Below are 21,710 nucleotides of genomic sequence, written 5' to 3'. Positions count from 1 at the left end.
TCAGGAATGAAGTCTGCGACGTACTTGATCGGAACAAGTTCCTGAAGTTGTATGAAGACAACGAGGCCGCCATTCTGGCAAAGCACAAGGAGTATGACTGCGAAATGACCAGGTTGTGGAGGAATACATCCGCATATGCAGCGAAGACGAAGAGCAGCATGTGATTGCCGACCAGAAGCGCGATGAGTTCGTCCGCACGATCGTCATGGACCCGAATGATGACGATATTCACAACTTGCCAACAGGACCCTTGGCAGCTGTCGTCAAACAGCGATCGAATGTTTTGTCAAAGCAAGAATATTGTGAAGTGGTGCGTGCCACGAATGTAGAGCAGCGGGTTTTTATCGTGCAAGTAATCCACAGCTTGCATTCCTCTGAAGAAAACTGCAAACCAGTGCACATATTCTTCACTGGCCCGGCGGGCTGTGGCAAAACGTTCACTTTGCACATTCTAATGGAGACAGTGAACCGGTACAGCCAAGCTCATAATAAGCAGCACAACGCTTATGTAGCATGCACATCCACTGGAAAAGCAGCCGTTGCAATAGGTGGAACAACAGTGCATTCCGCATTCCGAATTTGCATGTCGCGTAGGCAAAGCTCAAAGCTGAGTTTCGAGGCATTACAACTGTACCGGAACGCCTTCGCCAACGTGAAGCTCATCATTATCGACTAAACAAGCATGCTGTGATGTCCTCAACACAGTACATGTCCGGCTTCAAGAAATCATGAGGAACTACGACGATCCGTTCGGTGGAATGCCGATCGTATTTTGCGGCGATCTTCGTTAATTGCCACCGGTCAATGCACGGGCGGTGTTTAAACCGAGCATAAACTCCATGCCGAGCGTAAACTCCACGCCGTTTTATGGCAATCTCTCGACTTCTACCCATTGGCTCAAGTTATGCGAGAAACCAACGAGCAGTTCTCCAGCATTCTCACATGGTTCTCTCTTGCGATGGTTACAGTCGTATTTAACCGGTCGCAGCCTTACCGTGGTTATTGGAGATCATCAGTCGAACCATTTTGCCGCTACCTCAGGCATTCCTCAGGGTAGTCACCTGGGACCACTGATATTTCTGATCTATTTCAACGACGCCATTCTGACAATCAAAGGACCAGACCAGTCTGCTACGCAGACGACCTCAAACTGTATCTCCGAATTTGTTCTATTGAAGACTGTCACTCTCTGCAACGCCTGGATGCCTTTGCAAGTTGGTGCGTGCTTAACCGAATGGATGTTAACCCATCTAAATGTTCGGTAATCTCTTTCTCGCGGAAAAGGGAAACAATAATTCACAAGTTTATCTTGTATGACACAGAACTTGAACGAATTGAATTCACGGACATTTACTGTCTAAAGTCGTTGTACTGTTGCCAGACTCGTTCCGTTCTGGAGTACTGCTTGGTTGTCTGGTCTCCACACTATAATAACGGCGTCGAAAGAATTGAATCCGTCCAGCGTCGTTTTCTGAGATTCGCATTGCACAGATGACCGCGGCAAAACCCTTCCGTCTTCCAAGCTATGAAAGCCGTTGCCGTTTGATAGATCTGGAATTCCTTTCCGTCCGCCGAAGCTCAATGAGGACATTACTGATAGCAGATCTACTACAAGGACGAATCGACTGCCCTTCTCTTCTGGAACAAATTAACTACCACGTGCAACCCCTATCCCTTAGGAACAGTTCGATGTTCAGGGCTCCTATGCACCGAACGAACTACGGTATGTTCGGAGCTATCGGCAGTCTTCAAAGACTATTCAACAGAGTTGCATCTCTTTTTGATTTTAGCTTGTCCCGTCAACTAATTCGCGAAAGGTTCAGTTCTTTTTTAGGAATAGTTGATAATGATACTTGACCATATAATGTAATTCCGCATTTTGTAATTAATTATACGTAAGCATCATTGGAGCCAATACAGCCTGTTGATGTATCATACTTACTTGATACTTGATGGGCTACAGCTCTTCGACGAACCTACGCCGAATGGAGTATCCTTCTCTACTAGATTCGATCCTGGGCCAATCGCTTCCAGTCGCCCTGAATATTGAGCGCCCTCAGGTCCTCTTCAACTGCAGAAAGCCATCGTGTACGCGGCCTTCCACGAAGCCTGCGGCCTCTTCCGGGTTCTCTACTAACTATTATCTTCGCTTGACGTTCTTCCGGCATACGAACAACGTGACCAGCCCACTGTAGTCTGCCGTGTTCAATAAGCTTAATAATATTCAGCCCTTTATACACCTGGTACAACTCGTGATTCATGCGACGCCGCCAGATACCATTCTCCTGTTTATCGCCGAGTACTGTCCGCAGCACCTTACGCTCAAACACTCCGAAAGCTCTCAGATCAGCCTCCTTTAACGTCCATGTTTCGTGGCCGTATAAAGCCACCGGAAGAATCAGAGTAGTATACAGCGCGAGTTTTGTTTTCGTTTGCAGACTACGGGACTTAAGCTGGTTACGAAGTCCGTAATAAGCCCTATTTGCAGCTGCAATACGCCTTTTCACCTCGCGGGTAACATCATTATCGCACGTCACTAATGTTCCAAGATACACAAATTCTTCTACCACTTCAAATTTTTCACCATCCAGCACCATTTCGCTACCACCATCACTAATGAACCCACGTTGATTGCCAGCGACCATGTACTTCGTTTTGCTGGTATTGATCATGAGTCCAATCCTCGCCGTCTCCTTCTTAAAAGGCACAAAAGCCTCGATATCGTCCGCAAATCCAAGGAGCATATGTGATCTTGTGATAATGGTACCGCTTCTTTGCACATCAGCTCTCCTAATCGCTCCCTCGAGCGCTATATTGAACAGTAGATTCGAGAGTGCATCACCCTGCTTTAATCCATCTAAGGTAACAAATGACGTCGGTATTTCATCCGCAACCCTTACACTTGATTTCGATCCGTCCAACGTTACACGAATCAGCCGTATCAGTTTCGCCGGAAAACCATGTTCAAGAATAATTTGCCATTATTCATTCCGTTTCACTAAATCGTACGCCGCCTTGAAATCAATAAACAGATGATGTGTCTGCAAGTTGTACTCCCGGAATTTATCAAGGATTTGTCTCAGGGTAAACATTTGATCCGTCGTTGATCGGCCCTCACGAAAACCTGCTTGGTATTCGCCGACGAAGGACTCTTCAAGCGGTCTCAATCTGTTGAACAGAATACGGGACATAATTTTGTACGCCGAATTAAGGAGGGTTATTCCTCGGTAATTGGCGCACTCCAGTCTGAGCCTTTTCTTAAAGAGAGGGCAAATGAGGCCGCTCAACCAGCTAGCAGGCATTTCCTCGTCTCCCCATATTTTCGACATAATATGGTGCAGAACTTCATAAAGCTGCTCATTGCCATGTTTGAGAAGTTCAGCCGGGAGCTGATCCTTCCCCGCAGCCTTATTGTTTTTCAGCTCTTTAACAGCTTTTTTAACCTCATCTAGTGTAGGTGACTCCACAGCTTGTCCATCGTCGCTAATATTTATTCTGTTCACCGATGCACCGTCACTTCCACTATTCAACAAAGTCTCGAAGTGTTGCTTCCACCTGGCAGCCACTTCGGTTTTATCTGTCAGCAAATTCCCTTGTTGGTCGTTGCACATGACGGGAGACGGCGCTGTCTTTCTCCGCACGCCATTGACAGACTCATAGAACCTCCGCATATCGTTCTGCTCCATTTTTTCCTGCGCCTCGCTAATCACATGTTCTTCATATTCTTTCTTCTTTCTGCGGTGGGTTCGTTTTTCGGCTGCTCTTGCTTCCTTGTACCGATCTCTATTCGATCGAGTACCCGACACCAACATCCGGCTTCTGGCAACGTTCTTCTCGTCTGTCACTCTCTGACACTCCACATCGAACCAACCCGTCCTGGGTCGCCTCTGTGCAGTGCCTACAACTTCTCGTGCTGTTGTGCTCACCGCTCCATGGATCGACTCCCATAGATCGTTGATGTTGTCGCTAACGTTGATTGCACTTATCCGTTCGTCGAGCTTCTGGCGGTACTCAGCCGATACTCCTTCTGCCGACAATCGCTGGATATTGTAACGCATCGTTCGCTGTGATCTTTCGTTCGATACAGTTGACAACCGTGATCGAATTTTACTGACAACGAGATAGTGATCAGAGTCAATGTTCGGACCTCTGAATGTCCGCACATCGATAACATCCGAGAAATGGCGCCCATCCACCAGAACATGGTCTATCTGGTTGCAAGTTTCACTATTTGGGTGTCTCCAGGTCTCCATATTCTTTCGCGCAAAGTAGGTGCTATACTGACGGCCATCCCTCTGGCAGCAGTGAAATTTACTAGCCGTAGGCCGTTGTCATTGGTAGCGGAGTAAAGTCTCTCCCTACCGATTATGGGACGGAAAAAGTCCTCCCTACCGACCTGAGCGTTAGCGTCTCCGATAACAATTTTCACGTCATGCTTTGGGCACTCTCCATAGGCTTTATCAAGACATTCATAAAACGTGTCCTTCACGTCGTCGGATTTATCGTTTGTCGGTGCGTACACGTTGATTAGGCTGTAATTGAAGAATTTGCCCCGTATCCTCAACATACAGATTCGTTCGCTAATGGGTTTCCACCGCATCACTCGCTTCATCTGCTTGCCCATCACTACGAAACCAACTCCATGCTCTGCTTTTCTGCTGAACGTATTACAGCAATTCGCTATTTGCTGAGAATCACCAAATAACACGATCTGTCAGTTTATAACGTCAAGTTGATTGCCAATAAGAAAGACAAACGTGAACAGTCATGGTCAATCAAGTTCTATGAGTATTTCCCTAAAAAAATTAGTTTCAGGCCATATATTTTTTTAAACTATTCACACCAAGTAGCTAAATGGTTAGTACAACTTATTTAAGACAAAATAATATTACTTTTTGTATTATATTGTTGAATTATCAATATTTATTGTAACGTAAATAAACAACTTTAGTTATATGTAATGTCAATGACAAAAGGAGTTGAGCGCTCCCAGGACCGCCTAGCCATTGAGATTCATCGAATGACCCTTTCCACCACAATGCCTTCATTTACAACGATTTATTTAAACAATCCTGGTTCCGATTTTTGCCCATAATCTGAACAATCGAATATCATTTTCTATACCATTTACGCAAACCACTGGGTATTTTGAATTGTCAGAATGACAAAATGTTGACATTATTCTCACTCAAAACATGCTTCCCCTGCCATATTCGAATGTTTTTTCCTTGGTAAACAGCATGCTGGAGCTGGAATAATAAAACAAGCGCAGGCGCCCTACTGCTATCCCAATTTTTCATTTCTCGGTTAACGAACAGGGAAAAACGGAAAAGAAAATTTCATTCATCTTAAGGAAAGGACACAGGATGTACGTAGTTTCAGCTAGTCAGTGAAAATTAACTGAAATCACTATGCAGTATTCTGTTGGTGCTTGAAATGGTTATATTAACATTCAGCGTGATTAATATGTTGTGATTAAATGTTCAACCATTTGGGAACCGTAGTAGCAATACGATAAAATCGAATATTTCTAACGCTTCATGGAATTACCTAGTGATTGTTCTGGAACAAAGGAAAAGTAAGTGATTCAAGTCAAAAAAGTGAAAACTATCCAAATTTGAATTACGATACTTTGATAGCCACTATTTTCCTAAAAAATGTAGCTTGAATATGCAATATTATGAGTTTTTGAGATTTTTTCGCCATGGAAATGTTAGAGGAAAAATTGATTTTTCATCATGGACAACTTTCTCAATGACGGCATGTGAGTGAGATAGATGACGGGAACTAATCCCGAAAAAATCTCGTCATTGTTTTTTCAAGTAGAATAAATGATGACGGAAATGTTCAAACAGTGCATTTTGTGGAAAACTCTATGACACAATAATTAAAATAATTTGATGTAGGGCTGCTTATAAACACTGCAGAATTGCAATTCAATAAAGGTTAAGCGCACAACATAGAGGAGAGAGTGAGATGTAGGACGCAAAACAGGAGTATGCACTGCAGTGAAAATTAGATTGCATGAACAAAAAGGTACCACCACATCATGATAGTCTAAGTACAAGCGTACTTGAAAACAGTTATTAACTAATATGGAACTATGTCATAATACGTGTTTCGTCATATAACATATTTCATATGGTTGCCAATGAAAATTAATTAAATGTGTGGATGTTTAGCTTATTTTTAAACTACAAACTAATATGAAATACTGTGAAGTTGCATGGAAGGATTGATTATTTTCACATATTTAAAACGCCAGATAGTATTATTCTGCCAAATTAATTAAATAGTGTTTCTCGTACTAAAAATTAACAGGTAGAAATAAAGCAGCATCACGTGTAAGCAACTAACTGCCAGCAATGGGGAAGAAGAAACCAGTTCCCGAAGAGGATCTTATTATACCACCACAAAACTCCCAGATATGTGGTGTGATATGTGTGTGTCAGCTAACATTCGTGTTGAGTACGGTAGCCATCGTCTATCTAACCGTAGCCATCTACATGCCATCGTCCCGGGTAATGAAAAGTGGAATCGATGAGACCCCAGTAATGTGCACGACCACAAAAGCCCTCAACAAAGATGCATGTGAGTGGGGCTCTTGTGGAGAATGGTGCCTCAGCAAGACATCGGGGGCTTGTATTCAGATCTTTGTCCACCTTCGTACCAATGGAAGCAGTCTAACATTCCAGAATTGTACCAATTCTGCCAATAAAACATGCTATGGCATAGACCAAGAGAACGCTAAAAAGGCCCGTTGCATAGCAGACGAGTGCAAGAACCTGACCGGGACGTTCAACTGCACTACTGGTATGTGCATCAACATTACGGATGCATTCGAATGCGTGTTCAAGAACACCGACAGTCCCCTGAAGTGTTCAGGCCGGCGCGGTAAAATCACTTGCATCGATATAAACGGGTTGTTCTCATGCAGTCGTGGAACATGTCGAAAGATAAGAACTCCATACAATTGCGACCGCCGTTGTGTGGATATTCCGACCAGGAATAAGAATATGATATTATTGAGTGGAGATAAAGTTTATCTTTCGCAATGTTCAAACGCGATTGATACGGTAACAAACAGCGAAGTGTGGAACGAAGGGGACAACAAAGTTATAATGGCTTCCTGCTACACGATTCAGAATACAAGCAATGGCATCCAGGCTACGGATTGCGTTAACGGATCGCTTCTTGAAAAAGAAGAACTAACAGATCTTACCAACTTCACCTATCTTAGCTATCTGCACTATGCTGTATCCACGCCAATTAAAACTATTGCTCCTTTGGAACAGGACTTGACTATATCGAACGAGTCTAAGCTGATGATTAACTTGGAAGGCTGCGTGAACACACTCCAGGATGAGTGCAAGGATTTCCTCAAAGAGTACGGCAAGGATGGCACTGATCACAACGCTCGTGCACGGTTCCCTTGTTTCTATTCCACTAATAAGCCTGACATGGTAGTTGCCCGCTTCGATATGGAAACATCGTACAAACAGTTCATGGTTGGATTCTTCGTACCAACCATTCTATTTGGTGTGTCCTGTCTAACGTTGATATTCTGCCAGAAAACTATACACATTGGCGACGATGCGAGAATGCGTTTCGTCGGTTGTGCTAACAAGGAAGCCCTATCGGCCAACGGCGGTGCCAACAATAAAGCCAACTCTGGTGATGGCGGTGGAGGCGGCGACTCAGTAATGGCTCTCTGAGATCCATCACGTAAGAACTGTTTGCCTTTAATATTGCTTTGTCAAACGACAGGCTCAGTGAATGAGACACTTTTTTCCAAAAAAAAAGAAAAGAAAATTAAACTTCAACATAGCGAATGTTTAGAAAATCAGATAGATGCAGCGCCTCCACCGTCATCGTTCAATCGGTTAGGAAACAACAAGGATTCAATTGCTGGACCTTTTGGCATGCGGTGCATTCCGATCAGTAGAGAAATCCTTGTCGTTTTTATGGAGCTGTGGCTGCAATGACATTTTTTTTGGAAAAAATGCCTCACTCTCTGTGTATTATCAATAACTTTTATGCTTCCATTAGTGCATGCAAAATTATTACACAAGAAACAATTACCTATTACATGTTATTTTTTGTTGCCGTGAGATAATTATTTAATGAATTTGCTTTATTTCTAATGCTCTATTTTACTTAACTAAATAAAGTTCTCTACGACATTTGAAATATTATTGAAAACACAGAAACAAATTTAGATTATTCCAAAACTTTATGAGAAGGTCAGCTAACAGTGCAGTATTGAGAAATGTAATTTCGGTGCCATTGCTAATTCGGTAATAATATTCGTCAAAAATAATTTACGATTAGGGATTTTCGATAAACCTGCAACGATTGGGTCTAACTTTGTCTAACTTAACTAACAGATCGTTGTTCTAAATACAACGTGTGAGACTTCAGAATGAAATTACAAAAATGTGACAAAATGTTATCAGAATGATGTCATTTGTCACTAATTTGGCCCTTTTTCCCCAGTTTTTCATACGGTTAAGGCAGTTATTTTCGTCTTTTCGTCGTAGTCTCGTAGAAAGAGACAGTTTTTAGTCAAACTCATCCGCACGAAATCGTAAGCTCAGGAGAAACGTTCTTCTATAGTGGAGTTCTAGCAAATGGCTGTTGCTTTCGTTTGTTTTAGCCTTTACGACGATGGACGGAAATACCTGCCGTGTCCCCAACATAAAAAAGCAATGATGCGTTCTCAAATTCGTAAAAAAAAAACATCTTGATAAATAAATAAATATCATTTTAATTACGGATTAAGGAACACCATTCACGTTTTAATTCAGAACATTTAATAAAACGTGACTGGTGTTCCCGAAACCGTGATTTAAAACACGGTATATTTTTATTAGTTTAAGAGCTCGAGAACGTTTTCTTTTATTGCGTGAAAAAAATTAAGGTTTAGGGAACTTTCATAAATTACGTCAGTGTTGCGTAAGAGGGAGGACAAAACTTTCAGCTGCTTCATATAAAAAGTGTGACATACAGGGGAGGGGTTGAAATGGTCAAATTCGGCATTACGTAATTCATGGATGATCTCCCTTATTTTCAGAAAAAAAAAACGATTCTACCAAATATTGCGAAAATATTTATAAATTAATTCGCAGCAATACTATGAGAAACTTGGCTTTGGGTTGGTAGAATGACATTTCGTCGACAGGACGTTTAGTCAAACGGGCATTTGGTGGAATGGACATTCGTCGTCGAAAGCGATTGGATATTGTTTCTTTTAATTTATATTCAAACAATGAGCATTTTCTTAGTGCAAAAACTGACTTATTTACTAACCATAATTCGTTAATCGCTAACCGAAACCGATATATGATTTTTTTTAGTTTTGTGATATTTGGTAGAGTGGATTCTTCCCTAAAATAATAATTCTCGTATATTTTGTTTTGGCAATTGACATATGATCGTTAGAGACATTGACGTTTTTTGGTGGACATAATTATACAGCCATCACTTTTGAATGGGGCTTCATACGAGTGGACCACACTCCTTAAGATATTATTCTACAGTTTTACTCCTTCATTCTTGTACATTACAAATTGGTAAACTGAAGTACTCTTGGTTATTTCGAGGGCAGGGAGTATAATATCACGGTTAGGAGGGAAAAGATTTCAAGACTATTGAATTTTGATGAAGGCCTTGTTCTCATTAGTAAATTAGCACAAACATTAGTGAATGAGCACATGAGGAAGGTGTCGTTTTTCGGTGAAAAATGCCGTGAAACGAACAATTGGGGTTCTTTCGATCGATGAAAGAGCTCTTTAGTGATATTAACCTCATTCTTAATTTGAAGGCAAAGACAAGATGCTCACTTTATACATACATCTTATGTACATCTAATTTGTCACTACTATTTCCCGTCTTGGTTTACACTTCTCATCAGGTATGGGAAAAATCGGTTCATTTAGCGTTAATCTTTCACTCACCTCCACACACAATCGCAAATTAGACAAACGTACACGAGCCCGTCCAATATTTTCGATTTCGATTATCTACCGTTTGGCTTCAGTTAGGAACGAATCGTGCCAAAAACAAACAGACAAAATTCATCACCGAATCTTTCCCACAGATAGCAAATGATGCATAGCCGAGTATTTGTTTACATTCGGTTCGTAAACGAATGAAATCGCAATTGAGTGGTGAGTGAGGATTCGGCAGAAAGATTCAGCCCGCAAAACGAATCATTGAGTCTAAATTGAATCAATCTTCTGAGTCCAGTATTTTGTGCTGCACTCACTACCAGGGTAGAAATATTTCACAGTCAATGCAGTGAAAAACATAGATCTCAGTATAATCTGCAGTCGCCTTCATCGCCGCCGTGGTGAGTGCGACTGGGTGCAACCGAAAAATCATTTCCAACACCGACCTTTCAATGGATCAATCAATAAGCAAAAACTGCCGCTATGAAACGAACAGATCGAGCCACCGTAGACATGTTCTGTCAAAACAACACGAATAGAAATTTGCGTATACAGTGTCGCCGTTTTTTTTGATGCGGTGAGTGCACAATGAGTTACCTTGATTGATCCATTTCGCATTCAGCCACTCACAAGTCACTCTGACATGCTGCTCAGTTCGCTCCTTACCGTATGACTGTGAGTGGCCAATTTAAACGCGTGGTGAATTTTTTCAATTTGCTGGGTGAATGTGTACATTTTGCTGTGGTAGATTTCATCTTCGCGGCGCAGTGGGTGATGTGAGTTCTGTTGTTTACTTTTCTGCCTCTCCGGGAATGTGAGGTTGATTTCAAAGCAGGAAGAAAATAAAAACATGATATAAAAAAACATCACCTTCATCCAGTGCTGCCGAAAATTTACAACCCTGCTCACTACACATCGGGTTATTCTCGTCTCTCGATTTCTTTTCGCACTATCTTTGGTTTCACTTATTCCTGCTGGATAGGGATTTTAAATCTGCGTAGTTCGTGTGAGTGAGTTTTCCCATAGCTGCTTCTCATATCTCATTTCTCACTTGTTGTGTCTCACTTTTCACTTCTCACACTTCACTTATTTCTCACTTCAAATATCCACATTTCACTTCTTGCTTCCTTTTCTCACATCTCATCTTTCTGCTCGGTTCTCGCGTCTTGCTCCTTACTCCACTTTCTTCACTTCTCTCTTATCACTTCTTACTTCTCACATTTACTCAATGCTTTCTCACTTTTTAGTCCTAAAATTGTCATCCCATTCCTCACTTTTGGTATCTCGCTTCTCGATTCTCACATTTTACTCGTGTTTCGAACGTGTTTCGGAATGTAGAGCAATCTCGACAACCCCGTTATTTTGTTCTGCGTTATGCGTTCAAACAACATATTATGCATTCGGACACGGCCGGCGCGGGTATTGCTCAATTTTGGTCACCAGTTCTTACACATTATAGATGATGTTAGTCCCAAATATCATCTGTGAATTCTGTGCGTAAATACAGCTGGCCTAGCAATAACGGAGTAGCAACCGTGGTCAATCATGCTCTTAAGTCCCATTTCTCACTTCGCGCTTCTTACTTCCAACTTCCTTTTTATTATTATTACATCTTATTTCGCACTTCTTGATTTTCACTCGCCCCTTCTGTCTTCTCACTTCTCATTTGTCTCTTCTCAATCCTCCAATTTCACTCCTTGCATCCCACTTTGCACTTCTCGCATCTTGCTTCTCACTTCTCACATCTCATTCGTCAATTTTCACATTTCACTTCTCATTCCTCGCGTCTCGCTTCTCATTTCTCACATTTAATTTTTTTTCTTATAGGCAGACACGAAAATAGAACTTTCTCTTAATTAATGCTTGATTCTTCTGCCAGTTTCAGTGTTGTTTATTTGCCTTTTAACACTGGCACATTTTCGATGCCGGATGAGACGTTTGCACCAGCATCGTTTGAAATTGCACGAAAATGCAAAACTTTACAATCGATTTCTTAAAAAGACAGGAACACCGTCTTCGACCAGAGGTGGTACAGACTGAACACTTAACACCTAGCATGAGATAACGGACAGGGCACATAACACCCAGTGGACCAGTGGAGAATTTATCGAAAATAAAAATTTTACTCCTTACCGGGGCGGGAATCGAACCCACACTTCATAGCACATGCATCTAGATGATTGACGTCGCTAACCACACGGCCATGAAGCCTTGGAATACAATATCTCGCGCTTAGGGTCATAGGGGCGTAACTGCATTGATCGATTTCTCTTCATCGATGTTTTCTTCTAAAAATGCAGCGAATTTCAACAGTTTACATCAGATTTATGGTTCGGGGCAATCAAGGATAGTTGAAGTTTGCACTAGAAGCAACTTTCGTGCCTGTTGTTCAACATTGCGCTAGAAGGTGTCATGCGGAGAGCCGGGTTTAACAGCCGGGGTACGATTTTCAACAGATCCAGTCAATTTATTTGCTTCGCGGATGACATGGACATTGTCGGCCGAACATTTGCAAAGGTGGCAGAACTGTACACCCGCTTGAAACGTGAAGCAACAAAAGTTGGACTGGTGGTGAATGCGTCAAAGACAAAGTACATGCTTGTGGGCGGAACCAAGGGCGACAGGGCCCGCCTCGAGGTGGTCGAGGAATTCGTCTACCTCGGATCCTTGCTAACGGCTGACAACAACGTTAGTCGTGAAATACGAAGGCGCATCATCTGTGGAAGTCGGGCCTACTACGGGCTCCAGAAGAAACTGCGGTCGAAAAAGATTCGCCACCGCACCAAATGTGTCATGTACAAGACGCTTATAAGACCGGTTGTCCTCTACGGACATGAAACATGGACAATGCTCGAGGAGGACTTGCAAGCACTCGGAGTATTCGAGAGACGGGTGCTTAGGACCATCTTTGCCGGTGTGCAAGAAGACGGTGTGTGGCGGCGAAGAATGAACCATGAGCTCGCCCAACTCTACGGCGAACCCAGTATCCAGAAGGTAACTAAAGCCGGAAGGGTACGATGGGCAGGACATGTTGCAAGAATGCCGGACAGCAACCCTGCAAAGATGGTGTTCGCTTCCGATCCGGCAGGTACGAGACGGCGTGGAGCGCAGCGAGCGAGATGGGCAGACCAGGTGCAGAACGACTTGGCGAGCGTGGGGTGTATCCGAGGTTGGAGAGATGCGGCCTCGAACCGTGCATTGTGGCGTCAAATTGTTGATTCAGTGTTATCTGTTTAGATGTTAACTAAATAAATGAATAAATGAAATGAGCATACCACGAGAGACTTTTTTCGCAAGCTGTCATGATAGAGAATTGATTCGGGAGGCTTATTTATTTATCATCAGACTAAGGCCGGAGTGGCCTGTGCTGCACATAAAAGACTTCTCCATTCAGCTCGGTTCATGGCTGCACTTCGCCAACCACGCAGTCTGCGGAGGGTCCGCAAGTCGTCCTCCACCTGATCGATCCACCTTGCCCGCTGTGCACCTCGCCTTCTTGTTCCCGTCGGATCGTTGTCGAGAACCATTTTCACCGGATTACTGTCCGACATTCTGGCCACGTGCCCGGCCCACCGCAGTCTTCCGATTTTCGCGGTGTGAACGATGGATGGTTCTCCCAACAGCTGATGCAACTCGTGGTTCATTCGCCTCCTGCACGTACCGTCCGCCATCTGCACCCCACCATAGATGGTACGCAACACTTTCCTTTCGAAAACTCCCAGTGCGCGTTGGTCCTCCACGAGCATCGTCCAGGTCTCGTGTCCGTAGAGAACTACCGGTCTTATAAGCGTTTTGTAGATAGTCAGTTTGGTACGGCGGCGAACTCTATTCGATCGGAGCGTCTTGCGGAGTCCAAAGTACGTACGATTTCCAGCCACTATGCGTCTCCGAATTTCTCTGCTGGTATCGTTATCGGCGGTCACCAGTGAGCCCAAGTACACGAATTCTTCAACCACCTCGATTTCGTCACCACCGATAGAAACTCGTGGTGGGTGGCTCACATTGACCTCTCTTGAGCCTCTTCCTATCATGTACTTCGTCTTCGACGTGTTGATGACTAGTCCAATCCGTTTAGCTTCGCTTTTCAGTCTGATGTAGGCTTCCTCCATCCTCTCAAAGTTACGTGCCATGATATCAATGTCGTCGGCGAAACCAAATAACTGGACGGACTTCGTGAAAATCGTACCACTCGTGTCAATCCCTGCCCTTCGTATTACTCCCTCCAAAGCGATGTTGAATAGCAGACACGAAAGACCATCACCTTGCCGTAACCCTCTACGGGTTTCGAAGGGACTCGAGAATGCCCCTGAAACTCGAACTACGCACATCACCCGATCCATCGTCGCTTTGATCAACCGTATCAGTTTATCCGGAAATCCGTTTTCGTGCATTAGCTGCCATAGCTGGTCCCGATCGATTGTATCATATGCGGCTTTGAAGTCGATAAATAGATGATGTGTGGGCACGCTGTATTCGCGGCATTTCTGCAATACCTGACGTATGGCGAACACCTGGTCTGTGGTAGAGCGTTCACCCATAAATCCCGCCTGATACTGCCCCACGAACTCTCTCGCAATTGGTATTAGTCAACGGCATAAAATTTGGGAGAGTACCTTGTAGGCGGCGTTCAGCAATGTGATTGCGCGGTAGTTGCTACAATCCAGCTTATCGCCCTTTTTGTAGATGGGACACACGACACCTTCCATCTACCCCTGCGGCAGAACCTCATCCTCCCAAACCTTGGTAATCACCCAGTGCAGCGCTCTAGCCAGTGCTTCACCACCGTGTTTAAACAGCTCTCCTGGTAGTTGGTCAACTCCAGGGGCTTTGTTGTTTTTCAGCCGGCCGATCACCTCCTGGATTTCCTGGAGATTCAGAGCCGGAAGTCGCATGTCCTGCGCGCGTGCTCCTAGGTTCATTACCATACCGTCACCGTTGTCTGCCATATCGCCATTCAGGTGCTCTTCGTAGTGCTGCCGCCACCTTTGGATCACCTCACGCTCGTTCGTAAGAAGGTTCCCGTTTATGTCCTTACACATATCGGGCTGTGGCACGTGGCCCTTACGTGAACGGTTCAACTTCTCATAGAACTTTCGTGCGTTATTAGCGCGGTACAGTACCTCCGTCTCTTCACGGTCTCGATCTTCCTGCTGGCGCTTTTTCCTCCGGAAAATCGAGTTTTGTCTGTTCCGCGCCCGTTTGTATCGTGCCTCGTTCGCCATCGTGCGGTGTTGCAGCAATCTCGCCCATGCTGCATTCTTCTCCTCAACTAACTGCTCACATTCGCCGTCATACCAGTCGTTCCTCTGATCCGGAGCCACCGTGCCTAGTGCAGCGGTTGCGGTGCTTCCAATGGCGGATCGAATATCTCTCCAGCCATCTTCAAGAGATGCTGCGCCTAGCTGCTCTTCCGTTGGGAGTGCCACTTCCAGCTGCTGCGCGTAGTCTTGGGCTAGTCTACCGTCTTGTAGCCGCCCAATGTTAAGCCGCGGCGGACGACTCCGACGCGTGTTGATCACCGTTGAGAGTTTTGAGCGCAGACATACTGCGACGAGGTAGTGGTCGGATTCAATATTCGCACTGCGGTAAGTGCGTACGTTCGTGATGTCGGAGAAGAATTTACCGTCGATTAGAACGTGGTCGATTTGGTTTTCCGTTACTTGATTAGGTGATTTCCATGTGGCCTTGTGGATATTCTTGCGGGGGAAGAAAGTGCTTCGGACTACCATTCCACGGGAGGCTGCAAAGTTTATGCATCGTTGGCCGTTGTCGTTCGATACGGTATGCAGACTATCCGGTCCGATGACCGGTCTATACATTTCCTCCCTTCCTACCTGAGCGTTCATGTCACCGATGACGATTTTGACGTCCCGCAGTGGGCATCCATCGTATGTCTGCTCCAGCTGCGCATAGAACGCTTCATTCTCGTCGTCGGATCTCCCTTCGTGTGGACAGTGCACGTTGATGATGCTATAGTTGAAGAAACGGCCTTTTATCCTCAGCTTGCACATCCTTGCGTTGATTGGCTGCCACCCAATCACTCGTTGGCGCATCTTTCCCAGCACTATGAAGCCGGTTCCCAGCTCGTTGGTGGTGCCGCAGCTTTGGTAGAAGGTAGCCGCTCGATGCCCTCTTTTCCACACTTTCTGTCCTGTCCAGCAGATTTCCTGCAGCGCTACGACATCGAAGTTGCGGGGATGTAATTCATCGTAGATTATCCTGTCGCAGCCTGCGAAGCCTAGCGACTTGCAGTTCCATGTTTCAAGCTTAAATCGTGATCCTTTATTCGTCGCCTAGGTCGTTGCCGATTGTATCTAGTCGTATTATCTTCTATGTCGTTCGTAATAGTTGTTTTTAAAGGCGGCTTATTGGGCCTGCGCAAACCTCCTGTCTCGTCGGAGGGCCGTCGTGTCAGGGCTGTTTAGCGTCCCACCTAACACCAGGACTTGGGCTTGTGCGCTTTGAGCGGCACACGGGATTCGGGAGGCTGTACCCCATGATAAATTTCTTTTAGAAAGCTCCACATGCGGGGAGCACTGGCTCTGATGATGCGTTTCAACTTGTTCTACACAGCTGTGCAGTAACCAACACGAAATAAGCGAACACAAAGCGAGAATCACCATTTTTCTGTGGGGGCTGCCTATTTGATTTTGTTTGTTCGCACTTGTATACAAAGTTGATCAGGGATGTTATGAAATCGCTTCTAGCGACAAAGAACAAGAGAGTAAGGCTCCACCAGAGTAACTTGTGTTCGTTCTGATATGCGACAACCAGTTACTCGCTAAGCGTAACAGAGAGAGATCAAAACGTACGAGAGCAACGTTAATCATGCCATGCGACCGACTCTCCTACCTCCTAGAGTCGTTTAGTCATAAGTTGGTACAGACAAGATTAATCCTTTGTCGTGGTCTCCAGCGATTCAGCCTTGTTCGCTTAGTTTTATACGTAGGGAGTTAACGTTTGTCGGAGAGTGTTACAGTTAGCGAATAAAGGCAATCTCGTCTTGTTCATTCTACGAACAAGTGTAGCTTTTGATGATTAGTACATTTGGGAATTCCCATAAAATTCACTGTAACTTCTGAATGCATTCGTTCGATTTTAACCTAATTTGGAATACACATTCATTATTAATGGAACAACTTATGAATGAGATTATAGGCTCCCACGCAATACAGCGGAACGGCGACGAAAATGGCCATGTTAAAGTGATTTTCAAGCTTTAAAGTGCATAAAAACACTCTTCTTCCGTAAAGTCGTTGTTCTACACAATTCTTGAATTTATGACAAATCATTACTAATTTATTATATTTATTTTCCTCTTTTTTTCCTGGACATTTGAGTATTATAATTGCTAATGTTCGATTTACCGTTAAATTCTTAAAAATCAGAAACTGATCATTTGTCATAAATTTGCACGTTGGGATTTCGTCAAACAAGTTGTTCGAACAAAGAAGCATTAATTTCACTTGTTACTACGACGCACTAAAAGGTAAAAGCACCATATATGATGACATATGATGAAGCGAACCAAATTAGGAAATCGTTTGTTGTTAGCATCAAATATCATATAATTTGATTTATGTTTTGATCGAATAACTTGTTTAAGGAAATCCTAGCGTGCAGATTTATGACAAATGTTCAGCTTCTGATTTTTAAGAATTTAACGGTAAATCGACCATTGGAAGTTATATTACTCAAATGGCCAGGAAAAAAAGAGGAAAATGAATGTTTTAAATTAGCAATGATTTGTCATAAATTCAAGAATTTTGTAGAACAACGACTGTTAGTGGAAACAGTGTTTCTATGCACTTATAAGCTTAAAAATGACGTTAACATGGTCAAAACATGAACGGGACGAATCGCAATGTTCACAAGACTTGTAGAGCACACCAGAATCTTCCATATTGTTGTGATGGTTTTCGGCGTTTATATCTATTTATATATTTTTCAAAATTGAAAATAGCCCAAAAACACTAAATCGACTTGAGCCAACTCGAAATTTTATCGGACTTTAGCTGAATTTGACAGGAGGCTTGTTTTAGCATAAGAATTGGGATTCTGGGCTGGGCTGGGGTTGAGTTTTTGATACTTTTTGAAAACATGAAGAGGTCTAATAAATAAGGTCGAGGTTCTGCTAATTCGCACTAAGCGCCAATGAAAATTCACCCATTATTATGCTTAAAGAACATCGTATCAAACCTTACCAGACTCAGTAATTAAGAATATTCTTTATCAAATAAGCGCTTAAATGGAAATATTTTTGTTTTTTGTGTTCTTTTTACGAGCAAAGTATAACAAGAGAGTCAAAAAGTCGCTTGGTATGGTTTAGCAGAATCCTGTCCATAAATAAAAACAAGTTTGCTTTTCCTTTGTGACAATATAACTCACGAACGGATGGACCGATTAGTATGATTTGTGACGGTTAGATTCGTTTTAGAAAGGACAGTGTTTATAAATAGGAACATATTACTATACTGTTAGATTTTAGGGAACTAGTAGTGTTTTATTTTTGTAAAAACTAGCTTTTTTGTACGAGGAAACCAAAGTGATCAGTTCCAGAAATGTGATTTGTGAAACCAAAATGTCTGCTCAATTTACTAAAAACAAAATATTTTGATTAATCTGGAGGCGTACGTACACTTTACTAACTCAGGAATAGGGGGCGCACGCCACGGATATGTTTGGCTTGCCGCTGACAAAAATTTTCAAAACATTTTCTATATTGAATATAATTCCTAAAATCCTAGAAACAAAAAAATTCCAGTTAAAATCTGATGTGATAATTATCTAGTGATTTAAATTTACAGTTAAGCGAATATAAAAGATACCGGATAGGCTTATATTTAGGATATACAACTGTTTAAAGCACCGAGGGACACAATAAAACCATTTTTTTCTATTGAAAAAGACCAATAAAGGTACACGCCTCTATTCCTGAGTAAAACGGTAAGTAAAATGGACGCCTCCTTATTACTGTAAACATTTTACTTTTGAAAAATTGGCGCCATTTTTGGTTTCACCACATTGAACTCATTATTTTGATAAATGATGAATACACAACTGCTCTGCGATCGATTCCAATGAGGTCAATGTCGTCCGCAAAGCTCAGGAGCATATGCGACCGTGTGATGATAGTGCCGTTCCTCTGCACGCCAGATCTCCTAATAGCGCCCTCGAGTGCAATATTGAACGATAAATTCGAAAGTACATCACCCTGCTTCAATCCGTCTAAGGTCACAAATGAGGTCTGCAGTCCACATATTTGATTTAGAGCCATCCAGCGTTGCACGTATCAGTCTAATCAGTTTTTCCGGAAAACCATGTGCGAGTATTATCTTCCACAGCTCATTTCTTTTCACTGAACCGTACGTTGTTTTGAAATCAATGAACAGATGGTGCGTCTGCAAGTTGTACTCCCGGAATTTATCAAGGATCATCCGCAAGCTAAACAGCTGATCCGTCGTGGATCGGCCCTCACGAAAATCTAGCTGGTATTCGCCGACGAAGGACTCCTCAAGCGGTCTCAGTTTCTTAAACAGGATACGTGACAGGATTTTGTACGCCGAGTTCAGAAGGGTGATCCCTTTATAATTGGCACACTCTAGTCTGTGCCCTTTCTTATAGATTGGGCATATGAGGCCATCCAACCAGCCAGCAGGCAGTTCTTCATCCTCCCATATTTTCTGGATAATGTGGTAGATTGATTGATGCAGCTGCTCACTTCCGTGTTTGAGAAGCTCGACCGGGATCTCGTCCTTCCCAGCACCTTTACTGTTTTCCAGCTCATTTCGAACCTTCTTTACCTCATCCAGCGTTGGTGATTCCACAGTTTGACCGTCGCCGACTATGCCCATCCTGCCCATCTTCGAAGTGCTCCTTCCAGCTGGCTGCCACCATAGTCTTGTCTGTCAGCAAACTCTCCTCTCGGTCATTGCACATGGCGGGCACTGGTGCAGTCTCATACCGCTCCCCATTGACAGTTGCGTAAAACCTCCGCATATCATTATCCATGTTCTCCTGCGATTCAGCTATCACACTCTCTTCGTGTTGCCTTTTTTTCTGCTGTGGGTTCATTTCTCTTCTGTCCTTGATACACTGTACCGCTCTCTGTTGGAACGGGTACGAGCCACTAGCATTCGACTCCTAACAACATTTTTCTCGTCCATCACTCGCTGAAGCTCCTCGTAAAACCAACCATTTCGTTGGCATCGCTGTGCAGTGCCTAACACTTCCTGCAATGTTGTAGTCACAGCTTCGTGGATATTTTCCCACAATCTGTTGCCGTCGCCAGATCCGGTGGCATCTCCTATCCGCTCGTCCAACTTCTGGTGGTACTGTTCAACAACTCCTTCAACTGACAAGCGTTGGATATTGAAACGCATCGTTCTTTTGTTTCGTGAATTCGGGACCCTGGAAAGTCGCGCTCGAATTTTTGCTACTAAGATAGTGATCCGAGTCAATGTTCGGACCTCTGAAGGACCTTACATCAAAATTAGAAATACAGAAGTTAAAAAGTTTATTTTGAAATGTAGTACGACTCAGTATGAACCAGAATAAAGCTTAAACAATAAGCTGATTTTGCTGAAGACACTTTGATGCTAAAATATCATCTTTAAGCTGAACATATTTTTGTCTTCCCCATTTCTCGGCGTGACCCATTGATTGGGGAAGTTGATATGCGTACCAATAACGATGCTGCAGCTCTAGGGCCAACGTACCACGCGTCGATTAATCAGAATTCTATTATGGACAGTGCGTGAAACTACTGCAACTCCAACTCCCTGCATAAATACTTAACTATTTTGTAGCAAACGGATTCACTTAAATAAAGGAGAAAAAATCGTAGCAAGCGGCAGAAAAATTTTGCTTTTAGATAATAATTGATTTTTATGAATACGAAAAGGTTGTGCCGAAAGGCAAATGGGTTCAACACTGCATAAGTTGACTAATTCTCATCGAAATTCATATGAATCCTATGGACATACTTTTTATGCATGTTGAAAGTATATCGACCAAAAAATTATGTCGAACATTTTTTAAATTGTTTTCTTTTGATTCCATTTCAGGCATTCCTCTACTGCAAGAAGACAGTCCAGTTCATCAATCGGGTGTATTTTCACTTCACTGAGTCGCGTCAGAAGTTCAATTTCTTCTTCAATTACTACTTTCGATCGAACCGAAAAAGTCGATTATTTTTCTCGTCTTCTTTATCTTGAGTGAGCACCACATAGTTCTTAGTTTCCCTGAGATGAAGGAGCGCAACCGTGTTAAGATTTAATGACAATAACACATTTTATCCCTTTAAAACTCACCTATGTAAGTAACGGCACGAATGCGACTATTCGAATGCGTAACGCTAAGAGCGGTGTACGCAGAGGAGAATAAGAAGTGCGCTGAAGAATAACGAAACAACTGCTACACTACATCCAATGACCAATATGATAAGTTAATACCAACCCTAACTGCATTCCAAGCATAATAGATACCGTTTATAGTTGTGTTATCTAAATGAGAAGCCTCTATTTTGATATTAATATTGTTGATTAAAGTTAATGTCCGCTTTTGTGAACAGAAAACGCAATAGCCTGAAGCTATCAATGGCTTAGAGAAACAAAACTGGTGTTTCGTATTTAGTCATGTGTATCGTATGAAATATGTTGTTGCGAGTGCTTATGTTCAATTAGATTGGGTTTTGAGATTTTATTAAAAAAGAAAAGTTGAAAATCTACACCAACGTTGATAGACACGACAACGTAGTCA

The 21,710-nt window shown here is 43.0% G+C and overlaps 2 protein-coding genes across 3 annotated transcripts in view; one reads left to right on the top strand and one right to left on the bottom strand.

Moving 5' to 3' along the window:
* LOC134227805 (cilia- and flagella-associated protein 298-like) overlaps positions 1-21,710 on the bottom strand; it is an 89,959-nt gene that overhangs the window by 50,029 nt on the left and 18,220 nt on the right. The window lies entirely within an intron of this gene.
* On the top strand, positions 5,442-21,156 carry LOC134225716 (uncharacterized). Its single transcript, XM_062706013.1, has 3 exons — positions 5,442-5,578; positions 6,322-7,725; positions 21,017-21,156. Exon 2 carries the CDS (start codon positions 6,366-6,368, stop codon positions 7,713-7,715), a length of 1,350 nt encoding a protein of 449 aa, XP_062561997.1. The 5' UTR covers positions 5,442-5,578; positions 6,322-6,365; the 3' UTR covers positions 7,716-7,725; positions 21,017-21,156.

The sequence above is a fragment of the Armigeres subalbatus genome, chromosome 3 (assembly GCF_024139115.2).
Source record: "Armigeres subalbatus isolate Guangzhou_Male chromosome 3, GZ_Asu_2, whole genome shotgun sequence".
NCBI classification, from domain to species: Eukaryota; Metazoa; Arthropoda; class Insecta; order Diptera; family Culicidae; genus Armigeres; species Armigeres subalbatus.
This window is presented reverse-complemented; position numbering and strand designations above follow the sequence as displayed.